The sequence below is a fragment of the Bombina bombina genome, chromosome 3 (assembly GCF_027579735.1).
Source record: "Bombina bombina isolate aBomBom1 chromosome 3, aBomBom1.pri, whole genome shotgun sequence".
In the NCBI taxonomy this organism is placed as follows: domain Eukaryota; kingdom Metazoa; phylum Chordata; class Amphibia; order Anura; family Bombinatoridae; genus Bombina; species Bombina bombina.
In genome coordinates this window covers 995,707,418-995,721,364 of record NC_069501.1, presented here as the reverse complement: position 1 = coordinate 995,721,364, position 13,947 = coordinate 995,707,418, and the positions used below count along the sequence as shown (strand labels likewise).

Genomic DNA, 13,947 nt, shown 5'->3' with positions numbered 1-13,947 from the left:
ATAGGTAAGATTGTCCGAATAGTTTCCATTTTGAACGATGGAACTCTTAGGAATTTGTTTAGAATCTTTAAATCTAAGATTGGCCTGAAAGTTCCCTCTTTTTTGGGAACCACAAACAGGTTTGAGTAGAACCCTTGTCCTTGTTCCGACCGCGGAACCGGATGGATCACTCCCATTAATAACAGATCTTGTACACAGCGTAGAAACGCTTCTTTCTTTATCTGGTTTGTTGACAACCTTGACAGATGAAATCTCCCTCTTGGGGGAGATAATTTGAAGTCTAGAAGGTATCCCTGAGCTATGATCTCTAGCGCCCAGGGATCCTGAACATCTCTTGCCCAGGCCTGGGCGAAGAGAGAAAGTCTGCCCCCCACTAGATCCGGTCCCGGATCGGGGGCTCTCGGTTCATGCTGTCTTTGGGGCAGCAGCAGGTTTCCTGGCCTGTTTGCCCTTATTCCAGGACTGGTTAGGTTTCCAGCCTTGCCTGTAACGAGCAACAGCTCCTTCCTGTTTTGGTGCAGTGGAGGTTGACGCTGCTCCTGTTTTGAAATTCCGAAAAGGACGAAAATTAGACTGTCTAGCCTTAGCTTTGGCTTTGTCTTGAGGTAGGGCGTGGCCCTTACCTCCTGTAATGTCAGCGATAATTTCTTTCAAACCGGGCCCAAATAAAGACTGCCCCTTGAAAGGTATATTAAGTAATTTGGACTTAGAAGTAACATCAGCTGACCAGGATTTTAGCCACAGTGCTCTACGTGCCTGTATGGCGAATCCTGAGTTCTTAGCCGTAAGTTTGGTTAAATGTACTACGGCCTCCGAAATGAATGAATTAGCTAGTTTAAGGACTCTAAGCCTGTCCATAATGTCGTCTAGCGTAGATGAACTAAGGTTCTCTTCCAGAGACTCAATCCAAAATGCTGCCGCAGCCGTAATCGGCGCGATACATGCAAGGGGTTGCAATATAAAACCTTGTTGAACAAACATTTTCTTAAGGTAACCCTCTAATTTTTTATCCATTGGATCTGAAAAAGCACAGCTATCCTCCACCGGGATAGTGGTACGTTTAGCTAAAGTAGAAACTGCTCCCTCCACCTTAGGGACCGTTTGCCATAAGTCCCGAGTGGTGGCGTCTATTGGAAACATCTTTCTAAATATTGGAGGGGGTGAGAACGGCACACCGGGTCTATCCCACTCCTTAGTAACAATTTCAGTTAATCTCTTAGGTATAGGAAAAACGTCAGTACTCGCCGGTACCGCAAAGTATTTATCCAACCTACACAGTTTCTCTGGTATTGCAACGGTGTTACAATCATTGAGAGCTGCTAAGACCTCCCCTAGTAATACACGGAGGTTCTCCAATTTAAATTTAAAATTTGAAATATCTGAATCCAATCTGTTTGGATCAGAACCGTCACCCACAGAATGAAGCTCTCCGTCCTCATGCTCTGCAAGCTGTGACGCAGTATCAGACATGGCCCTAGTATTGTCAGCGCACTCTGTTCTCACCCCAGAGTGATCACGCTTGCCTCTTAGTTCTGGTAATTTAGACAAAACTTCAGTCATAACAGTAGCCATATCATGTAATGTTATCTGTAATGGCCGCCCAGATGTATTAGGCGCCATAATATCACGCACCTCCCGGGCGGGAGATGCAGGTACTGCCGCGTGAGGCGAGTTAGTCGGCATAACTCTCCCCTCGCAGTTTGGTGAAATTTGTTCACATTGTACAGATTGACTTTTATTTAAAGTAGCATCAATACAGTTAGTACATAAATTTCTATTGGGCTCCACCTTGGCATTGGAACAAATGACACAGATATCTTCCTCTGAGTCAGACATGTTTAACACACTAGCAATAACTTGCAACCTGGTTATAATCTTTTTTAGCAAAAACGTACTGTGCCTCAAAGAGGTACTTAAACGATTAAATGACAGTTGAGATAATGAACTGAAAAAACAGTTATAGCATCAACTTTAAAATAACACAACTTTTAGCAAAGGTTTGTTCCCATTAGTAAATAACAATAACTAAATTTGACATAAAAAATTATAGAGTAACGTTTTTATTCACAGTCAATATAAAATTCTCACAGCTCTGCTGAGAGAATGTACCTCCCTTCAAAGAAGTTTGAAGACCCCTGAGATCTGTCAGTGAACCGGATCATGCAGGAAATATAATAGTAGCTGACTGGAAATTTTTGATGCGTAGCAAAGAGCGCCAAAAACGGCCCCTCCCTCTCACACACAGCAGTGAGGAGAAACGAAACTGTCACAATTTAAAGCAGACAACTGCCAAGTGGAAAATAATGCCCAAACATTTATTCACTCAGTACCTCAGCAATGTAAACGATTCTACATTCCAGCAAAAACGTTTAACATGATAATATTTATTAAAAGGATTAGTGACCTTTAACAGAGTAGTTCCGGTGAAATACCATTCCCAGAATACTGAAGTGTATACATACATGTCATTATAACGGTATAGCAGGATTTTCTCATCAATTCCATTCAGAAAATAAAAACTGCTACATACCTCAATGCAGATTCATCTGCCCGCTGTCCCCTGATCTGAAGCTTTTACCTCCCTCAGATGGCCGAGAACAGCAATATGATCTTAACTACTCCGGTTAAAATCATAGTAAAAAAACTCTGGTAGATTCTTCTTCAAACTCTGCCAGAGAAGTAATAACACGCTCCGGTGCTATTGTAAAATAACAAACTTTTGATTGAAGTCATAAAAACTAAGTATAATCACCATAGTCCTCTCACACATCCTATCTAGTCGTTGGGTGCAAGAGAATGACTGGGACTGACGTAGAGGGGAGGAGCTATATCAGCTCTGCTGGGTGAATCCTCTTGCATTTCCTGTTGGGGAGGAGTTATATCCCAGAAGTAATGATGACCCGTGGACTGATCACACATAACAGAAGAAAGGGGCAGTTTGCAGAGGCTTAGATACAAGATAATCACAGAGGTTAAACGTATATAAATATAACTGTGTTGGTTATGCAAAACTGGGGAATGGGTAATAAAGGGATTATCTATCTTTTAAAACAATAAAAATTCTGGTGTAGACTGTCCCTTTAATAACTAATGTAGGTGGCGGCGATGTTAGGGGCGGCAGATTAGCGGTTAATAACTTTAATGTAAGTGGCGGCGATGTCGGAGGCAGCAGATTAGGGGTTAATAACTGTAAGTAGGTGGCGGCGATGTTAAGGGCGGCAGATTAGGGGTTAATAACATTATGTAGGTTGCGTCGATGTCGGGGGCTGCAGATTAGGGGTGTTTAGACTCAGAGTTTATGTTAGGGTGTTAGGTTTAAACATAACCTTTTCTTTCCCCATAGACATCAATGGGGCTGTGTTACAGAGCTTTTTTTTCCGCAATCACAAGCGTTAGGCTTTTTTTTTTGCCGGCTCTCCCCTTTGATGTCTATGGGGAAATCGTGCATGAACACGTCAAAACACTGCTTGTATTTGGGTGAAGTATGGAGCTCAACGCCACCATATCGCCCGCACAAGCCGGGATTTTTTCATACCTGTAATAGCAGCGCTATAGAGAGGTGAAATACCACAGCTTTTGTGGTGGTCATTTATTTCCCTATAGCGCTCAAAACTCGTAATCTAGCTGATTGTTAGATGAGGGCTCTAACTTTTTTTTCTACAACAATAAATACAATTAAAATAAAATTTAGCATTGGTGTGGCCTTGTCACTCTTTGACAATTAAATATTTATCAATTGTCCTTTTTCTATAAGTTATATTGTATTGTTAATGGCTGCCTTCACTGCGGTGTATATTTATAACAATTTTTGAGTGCCACTATATAATAATTTTTTATATATATTTTTCATTATAATGAAGTGTCAGACTGCTTATTGCTGTGCTCTGGGAATGTGTATAGGCTTTTTTACCAAAGATTTTAAATTTAGAACATTTTTCTTTCTAAATAATGTGCTTCTCTCTTTTTCCTCATAGTTATATAATGGGTTTTGTGAATCGGCAGAATGAGAAAGCTCTTCTAAAAACGCAGATGACGGGAACATTCTTACTCCGCTTTAGTGAGAGCTGTCGAGAAGGAGGAATAACTTTTTCATGGGTGGAACATCAAGAGAATGGTGCGTGTGCTGCCAACTTTCAGTTTTGTGCGACCTAGCTAGGACTTTTATGGAAAAAAATGCTTTACACGTTATCCATAACCCTTTAATATTGCATTGTATTAATCTGAGCCTAAACGAAAAGGAAAATTGATATATAGGATACCAAAATTCCCAAAGTATGCACTTGCAGCACTCTGGGCCCAAAACTAAAGGACAGGAATCCCCAACAGGGTTTTTAAAATATAACCTTTATTATTAAAATTTAAAAAAACAAATTGTTGGTTTATTACACAAACAATTAAAATACACTCCAGTACCAAGACCAGTGTGGTAGTAAGTTCATTTAGATCACAAAGTATTATGATTAGGCCTGTATCAATCCATAATTATGGGTGATCTAAAGTATAACAAATAACGTTCACTAGTTACTGTTACAAAATGACTTGAGACAAAAAGACTAATGTCAAAAGTCCATTTAGGGTAAGTCTTAATCAAAATTAATACGTGTAGAAATAATGAGCTTAACCAGTTAGATATGATTTAAAGATAGGGTGTATTGCTTACACTAGATATAAGGGGTAGGTCACTTATGTTGTAATGTATAGTTTCATATGCCCACCGGATTTATGAATATCACAGCAGGACCTGGTTATATGGGAATTGCTAGATGAATGCAACCCCACAATAATCCTATACTTGTTCTAGTCACCGAATATCAATTAGCCAGTATTCCTGACAATAGTATATCAATTGTACATGAGATCTAATCGTATAGTGAATGAGCTTGAATTCTATCTAGTGCGGTGTAAAGTAAACCTCCATTTAGGTTTCAACTAGCTCCAGAGTTGCTAAATCTGCCAGTGTGGTTACCATAATCAATTTCAACCGACAGTGAAAATCCCGTTATAAATTTAGCAACTGCTGCTGTATCAATCACGATAGAAATATATAACATATGCTAGATTAGATTCTGTGATAAGCAATAATAAATATCAACGTTCATGTATTGTTGGTTAGTTGTTACTAATGTTTGATATCAATTTAATTCAAAAATTGTGTAAATGGTTAGGCTGCATTTTGCTTGATTAATATTGCATGTTAACTGTCGAGTTTTCGAAATCCTCAATGAATCAACAAGGCAGGTTGTTGGTGATTATCGTTAACCTTATACTATTTACAGGAGGCTCTATTGGCGGTACGGCTAAGTCTGGCACAACCCAGGCTATGTATAGTGTTAATATAATAAATTCTGTGGCCCACAGTTAATATAATAAATTCAGTGACCCACTGTTAGCGTTACGGCTAAGTCTGGCACAACCCAGGCTATGTATTATGTTAATATAATAAATTCAGTGACCCACAGTGGATCTACACAGTTGGTGCTGCAATTCACCAGCTGTACAACATTCATTCAGTTAATGTTATATATTACACTGTCAAGGTTGATAATCATCAGTATCTCAATATAGCATGTTGCTTGTGATTATCTTCTAGATCCACTATAGTCTAAAGTTCTATTAGCGGTATGGCTAAGTCTGGCACAACCCAGGCTATATATAGTATAAGTATGATAGATTAAGTAACCTGCGATGGATCAACTCAGTTAGTGCTACGACTCGAAAGCAGTTCCACAATCATTCAGTTAAAGTTGTGTGTTCAAAATCGAGGTTAGTAATGCTCAATAAATCTACACAGCAAATTATTGTTGTAATTATCTGATATCCACTATATTCAAAGGCTATATAAGCGGTTTGACTAAGTCTGGCACAACCCAGGCTGTAAATTATGGTAATATTACAAATTAAAGAGCCCTCAGTGGATCAGCAAAATAGCTGCTGCGAGACATAACCATTTCAGCAGTCATTCAGTATTCAGTAAATTCATCAGACACACATTATTACAAAAGTAATCTCAACCGTTAAGCTCAAATAGGTATAACCACAACTGTTATCTATTGTTAAAAGTTAGATGCTAAGATGGCAACTAATATAATTGTTATGATCGTCTTTTAATGAAAGCAGTTGCCATACAACTAAACGGACCCAGATAACAGAATAGTCATGCTCGGTATAAAGTGTAACCTTAGGGGCACATAGATATTTGGTACTGGGCAGTTAAAAGGACACAAAAGATAGAGTGTGAATTAAATCTACACTCTCCCCTGACGCGTTTCGCCCGATAGGGCTTTATCAAAGGCAGCGAGCCTCCGAGTTTTTGGGGATTTAAACCCTGCAGAACCGGAAGTCCCGCCCTCGCTCCAATCGGATTGGATTTGGATCGTGTGTATACTCATAGATAGACAGTTCTATGAGCAAATGGTTTGATCTAGTTCTCGTATCTGGAAAATCTGCTGGGTATAGGGGTAAATATCATGTAGTACCCTATAATAAACCCCAATGTTATCAAATTCAAAAATCTGTATCCATTTCTCATGCATGAACTAGAATGTTATTAATTATTGAATAGACTATAAAAACTGTTAATGTGTCATTATTAGTTAACATTAAGAATATAATTTCATCAGTTTATTAGGATCAATATATTATGATATTTCACATTATAGTTTATTCTATATTTAGATGACAAAAATTACTCCCCACATACCATTTTCCTTCATCACTTCACTTTTGTTTTAATAGTTAGAGTTTTAATCACTAAATTTTCTTTTAAAATATTTTTCCCCCTTTTTTCACACACCTACCTGCAGGAGCAGATTGACCTTATTCCCATCACTATTTCACATATTTAACTAATTGGGTAGCACACATACCTTTACATGAGATGAGTACTCTTAATTCAAAAATAATTTTTGTTTTATTATTCCCCTTCCTTCTTTTTCAAATATACACACCTGTTTACACATAATGAGGTAAGACCACACTGGCACTTATACAGTCAACCATTCATCAAGTAGCACATATACCTTCACGAAAGATGAGTACCTTTAATTAATATAATCAATATATTATTCTTCCCTTTCCCTTTTTCCTTCTTATTTTTTCACATACACACACTCATTCACATAGAACACGGTGAGACCAAACATGCACTTATACATTCAATCACAAGAATGGTTACACATCCATTGGGCATTTACCCCTTCTTGGTACACGATCATAATTCACAACAGTATGTCCTTATATATGACACACTATATATAGTACACAAGAGAGGATGCCCTCCAATAAAGAATTACAAGCAATAAGAATGGCATGATTTCGATGCATAGATCAATACTGCAAATGAACCCAGGGGCAATGTACAGACATATTGTGCAATTGATCAACACAATAGCTAATCGTAATAACCCACATTAAATCTTCAGGTAACGATTTACACTGGAAGAAATAAGGGAACTATTTTGAATCCTAATAAACTGATGAAATTATATTCTTAATGTTAACTAATAATGACACATTAACAGTTTTTATAGTCTATTCAATAATTAATAACATTCTAGTTCATGTATGAGAAATGGATACAGATACAGATTTTTGAATTTGATAACATTGGGGTTTATTATAGGGTACTACATGATATTTACCCCTATACCCAGCAGATTTTCCAGATACGAGAACTAGATCAAACCATTTGCTCATAGAACTGTCTATCTATGAGTATACACACGATCCAAATCCAATCCGATTGGAGCGAGGGCGGGACTTCTGGTTCTGCAGGGTTTAAATCCCCAAAAACTCGGAGGCTCGCTGCCTTTGATAAAGCCCTATCGGGCGAAACGCGTCAGGGGAGAGTGTAGATTTAATTCACACTCTATCTTTTGTGTCCTTTTAACTGCCCAGTACCTAGTATCTATGTGCCGCTAAGGTTACACTTTATACCGAGCATGACTATTCTGTTATCTGGGTCCATTTAGTTGTATGGCAACTGCTTCTTTCATTAAAAGACGATCATAACAATTATATTAGTTGCCATCTTAGCATCTAACTTTTAACAATAGATAACAGTTGTGGTTATACATATTTGAGCTTAACGGTTGAGATTACTTTTGTAATAATGTGTGTCTGATGAATTTACTGAATACTGAATGACTGCTGAAATGGTTATGTCTCGCAGCAGCTATTTTGCTGATCCACTGAGGGCTCTTTAATTTGTAATATTAACATAATTTACAGCCTGGGTTGTGCCAGACTTAGTCGAACCGCTTATATAGCCTTTGAATATAGTGGATTTCAGATAATTACAACAATAATTTGTTGTGTAGATTTATTGAGCATTACTAACCTCGATTTTGAACACACAACTTTAACTGAATGATTGTGGAACTGCTTGCGAGTTGTAGCACTAACTGAGTTGATCCATCGCAGGTTACTTAATCTATCATACTTATACTATATATAGCCTGGGTTGTGCCAGACTTAGCCGTACCGCTAATAGAACTTTAGACTATAGTGGATCTAGAAGATAATCACAAGCAACATGCTATATTGAGATACTGATGATTATCAACCTTGACAGTGTAATATATAACATTAACTGAATGAATGTTGTACAGCTGGTGAATCGCAGCACCAACTGTGTAGATCCACTGTGGGTCACTGAATTTATTATATTAACATAATACATAGCCTGGGTTGTGCCAGACTTAGCCGTACCGCTAACAGTGGGTCACTGAATTTATTATATTAACTGTGGGCCACAGAATTTATTATATTAACACTATACATAGCCTGGGTTGTGCCAGACTTAGCCGTACCGCCAATAGAGCCTCCTGTAAATAGTATAAGGTTAACGATAATCACCAACAACCTGCCTTGTTGATTCATTGAGGATTTCGAAAACTCGACAGTTAACATGCAATATTAATACAACTCACAACCTGGATCAAGCAAAATGCAGCCTAACCATTTACACAATTTTTTAATTAAATTGATATCAAACATTAGTAACAACTAACCAACAATACATGAACGTTGATATTTATTATTGCTTATCACAGAATCTAATCTAGCATATGTTATATATTTCTATCGTGATTGATACAGCAGCAGTTGCTAAATTTATAACGGGATTTTCACTGTCGATTGAAATTGATTATGGTAACCACACTGGCAGATTTAGCAACTCTGGAGCTAGTTGAAACCTAAATGGAGGTTTACTTTACACCGCACTAGATAGAATTCAAGCTCATTCACTATACGATTAGATCTCATGTACAATTGATATACTATTGTCATTTTGTAACAGTAACTAGTGAACGTTATTTGTTATACTTTAGATCACCCATAATTATGGATTGATACAGGCCTAATCATAATACTTTGTGATCTAAATGAACTTACTACCACACTGGTCTTGGTACTGGAGTGTATTTTAATTGTTTGTGTAATAAACCAACAATTTGTTTTTTTAAATTCTAATAATAAAGGTTATATTTTAAAAACCCTGTTGGGGGATTCCTGTCCTTTAGTTTTGGGCCCAGAGTGCTGCAAGTGCATGCTTTGGGAATTTTGGTATCCTATATATCAATTTTCCTTTTCGTTTGGATTTAATTTGTGCACAAGCACCATTTCCTCAAGATACTTATAGGTTAACATATAAGAGAATTACCAATATATATGTAAATAATTAGTTAGAGGAAAAGCCCGAGTAGTGCCACTGTTCATTTGGTGTGTTACTATTTATCTGAGCCTGTCTGCCATTTTAAACAATACTATATATACATTGTATATTATTATTTGTAAAACTTGCTTTAAACTGACCTATATATAGTCAGAACTATTACTGGGTTCACACAAACAAGGACCTCAGACTATCATGTTAGAATTACTAAAGAAGATATGTCTAATGTAGTTAGTTTACTATATCTCTTAGATAATCATTTAGTGACCTGTACCCTACAGGGAAATATGACATCCGTTCCGTACAACCATACACTAAGAAGGAGCTGAAATCAATCCCCTTAGTAGAGATAATCCGCAATTATCAACTTATGGCTGAAGAAAACGTCCCAGAGAATCCTCTGAAATACTTGTACCCGAATATTCCCAGGGATGTGGCATTTGGAGAATATTATGAAAATAAAGTAGAATGTGAGTATGCAGGATTTACTTTTCTTTCATATCATGGGGATAGTCCACAGTTCATCACATGTGGAATAGTTTTACTGTCCATCAGGAGGAGCTTAAATACCCTTACATTTCAGAGGTTTGCTGCACCCCATCACCTGGCACAGCCCTACTACTCTCAATTATACAGATTTACCTTTATAAGTTCTGCAGATGTTTTGCATTATACTTTGTGTTAGGTGCATTGAATATGCAGTGCTGCCTTTATATTTCTCATTAGTAGTATAATTCTAAGTGTGGTACTGTGCATAAATTGTAGTTAACTTCACGGGAAGATTTGTAAAAGCTGACATACCAAGACTAGTAGTGGTAGTGATATTAAACTTTTCACTGTTAAGCCATTGCCTCTGTGAACAAACTGTTTTTAGCTTTATTGTACACATTGTCTATTTAAATATCAGTTTTAATTATTTTTTGTGAGTTTCCCACACAAATCACATGTTGTTTTTCTCAGCAGACCACGTTGTAGAAATACATAAGTAAAAGCTGTTACACTAGATATACGTAATAATAATTTTCTATAGTCTGCATGGTAAATAACAGCAGGGTTCCACATTAACAGCAGTTACCCTTTCTGGAAAACACTGTCACAACTAACCTTTTTTTGTATACTCCATTCTCCCATTTATCTGGATATCTGTAATATTAGCCAAAGACCTATGAGCCCTACAAATAAAGCTGGTGGTTGCTGTCACGTAATTATTATAACTGGCCATCAAGTGATAGCTATAAGTTCATAGATCTTCTTATTTGAATGGTGGGCACCCTCTTCCAGATAAGGGAAGGGATTAGTTGGTAACATTGTGTAGGAAAGTAACAAAAACGTCACTTCACAAGTTATATCATTTAAAATATCTCGTATTATCTTTTTTTTTTTTTGTAGTAACAATGGAATATCAAAAGTACCTAAAGAGGAAAATGATGTTTGTGTCTAAAAGGTGAGATACCCAAAGTATGTATGTGTTAAATGTTCCAGGTGTTCTGGACCATTTTTTAATACAATTTTAATGTCCGTGATCTACTTACCTTTATATGTATTGCTATCAATATATGTATAGATTTTCTTTTTCTGAAGGTATAAATGTGTTATATCAGATAATTTCACCAATTATTTTAATTAGTAAACCATGAACTACATAACACATGATTATCCAGTACCCAACAACTGTTTTTTTTTTTTTTTAAAAAAAAACCTTTTCTCTCCATTTACTACATTAAGTAGTACATTTCACAAACTAGCTGTTGAGAGATTGTGGCATTATATAGATATATATGGCAAACACTAAAACCAAAGTCTATTAAACTGTAAACATTATAAGTACAATGCAATCAAGAGGGGCCAGCTCTTAAATTCTGGGGATCAACAGGAGACCCATTGAGTACCCACACTTTGTAATACTAGCCAGGCACCTTTGTATGATGTCAGGCCTCAACCATATGCTAGTAGCCTCTTTTCTCTGAGATTAGTCATATGGGCCCATATATTAAGATCAGTCTTATGGCGTTGAGTCACCTGCATATGTCTTCTATTTGTTTTGGTTCTAGGCCAAATTACAGGTAGCCCTCAGTTTACACCGGGGTTAGGTTCCAGAAGGAATGGTTGTAAATTGAAACCCAGTTTATAAAATTTAAGTCAATGGGAAGTGAGGGAGAGGGAGAGGTTCCAGGCCCCTCTCAAAATTGTCATAAGTAACACCTAATACACTATTTTTAAAGTTTTGAAATGAAGACTTTAAATGATAAACAGCATTATAAACCTAATAAAATAGATTCTATCATCATCAAACTAAGTTTAATGAACAAAACATTTGCTAACCGCACCTAATAAAATTATCACACAAACACAGACTGTATCGTCATCAATCTAAGTTTAATGAACAAAAACATGTGCTAAACAGCACCTAATAACATAATTACACAATAGGCTGTATCATCATCAAACTAAGTTTAATGAACAAAAACTTTTCTTACTTGCCTTTTTCTGCAAACAGTTCTCTGCATTAAGTCTGCAGCTAAGGGAAGTGGCTGCTAGATCTTGTTCCTTTGAAAGCTGATCCATTGATCACGTCTGGCTTGCTTGGCTTTGCATCTCTTTGCTGCAACACAAGCGGACAGCTCCACCTACTGGCTATTTTAATGAATGCACTGCTTCTCAATGCTTTTCAATAGCAGTCAATGCTTTGCAATAGCAGTCACATGACTGGAAAAAAAAGGGCGTTATTCTGAAACGGCGCAAATTGAACCGTCGTAAACCGAGGGCCACCTGTATTAACAGTAATTATATTTCAGTGCATTCCAGAGCTGTCCTGTTACACATTGGTTTATCTTATAATGTGATGTCTCCTGCTGCTTTCCCACTGGCCTTTTAGACTCAAAACAGATTGTCATTCCTGGTTGTTCTTTGCACCATTAGAGCAACCACCCGGCTGATTTTACTGACCACTCGGCTAAAATTGTATCCAATATTAAGCTAAAATTAGCTAATATTTAAAATGTTTTATTGCACAAATTATCATTAAATACTTTTATGTTAAAGTATGCAATTAATTTCTGCTTTGGATAGTAGAAAATGATTAGAAAGTATTACACAGCCCCCACCTGGCTGGCAACATTTTCTGTGGAGAACGGAATGTTGTCCCTGGTCAGCAGAATTCAGTTTTGCTCCTTTGTATAACCCAGGTAGTAGTAGCACAGCTGCCCACTTCTGAGTTATCTATCACCACCTTATGTCTGGTTGCTCCACTGGAGCTCCTGAGCTGACTTGTATGTATCACTTGGTTCTGGTAGACATTATGACTTCTGAGTCCTTTAATCTAGCATAATTTCCCCTCTTCACATGCTTCTTTGGGGGAAGCTTATGTTGACCATTATATAAACTAATGAAGACTTTTCATGCCGACTCTAGGATGCATAGTTTTGGGTAAAAGCTAAAAACATATCAACAAGACATATTATAAGACATGATTTACATTCCTAAAGGAGATCTTACATAGGGTTCATCCGCATCCTGATTTGAATAAATTCTTGCACTACAAAATATCTGTTATGAAATAGTCATACAGTAAATTTGCCAGGGATTGATTTGTATTAAATCACTTGCATAGTATCTTAACAAATTATTTCTACCACAGAGATGAGGAGGATTCAGAAGATCATCTTTCTGTCCCAGTTGAAGAACAACTTGAGAACTTCATCATTAATGGTGAGTTCCTGAGAAAATGTATGGGAAACATATATGAATATCAAATCATCTTATGTTGCGTCTTTATATTAATCCTACTGGTCCCTTTTAGTTCAATTGGTAAGATACAATCCACGTGTACCCTTTTGTAGGGGTGACACCAGGTACATTTTTAACTCAAGTATCAAAATTAAAACAAACAGTTTCTCTAGTATTTTTTGTTTATTTTACTTTTATGTCTCTTTTTCCTCTCCTTAAAGTGATGGTAAACTCTGCAGCATAAAGTCACATATACTGAAAGCTCCTGTGCTAACTAACATATCGATCTGCTTTTAGCATTAAAAAGTCAAATCTGCCTGTAATAATTAAGGGTTTTGTCCTGCTCCGTTAACTGCTGTAATGCAGCCTCTGTCACAGAATCTCTCTTTGGCTTCCTTGACTGGCAGTTGTTTTAGCCAATCAGTAGCCATGAACCAGTTGACCAAATACCACATACACTTCTCTGTGAATAAGGAAACTGGAGAATGATCAAATGTATTAAGAAACTGAATCTGAAATAGACCATGCATAAAGTACTATAGGCG

At 37.0% G+C, this 13,947-nt stretch overlaps 1 protein-coding gene across 2 annotated transcripts in view; it reads left to right on the top strand.

Annotated features, from left to right (window-relative positions):
* Window positions 1-13,947, top strand: part of LOC128654285 (signal transducer and activator of transcription 1-alpha/beta) — a 507,532-nt gene that overhangs the window by 436,312 nt on the left and 57,273 nt on the right. For both annotated transcript variants that reach the window (XM_053708137.1, XM_053708138.1), the window contains exons 20-23: window positions 3,975-4,114; window positions 9,958-10,146; window positions 11,066-11,120; window positions 13,314-13,384. In XM_053708137.1, the coding sequence (XP_053564112.1) occupies window positions 3,975-4,114; window positions 9,958-10,146; window positions 11,066-11,120; window positions 13,314-13,384 (455 nt within the window). The remainder of the gene's footprint in view (window positions 1-3,974; window positions 4,115-9,957; window positions 10,147-11,065; window positions 11,121-13,313; window positions 13,385-13,947) is intronic.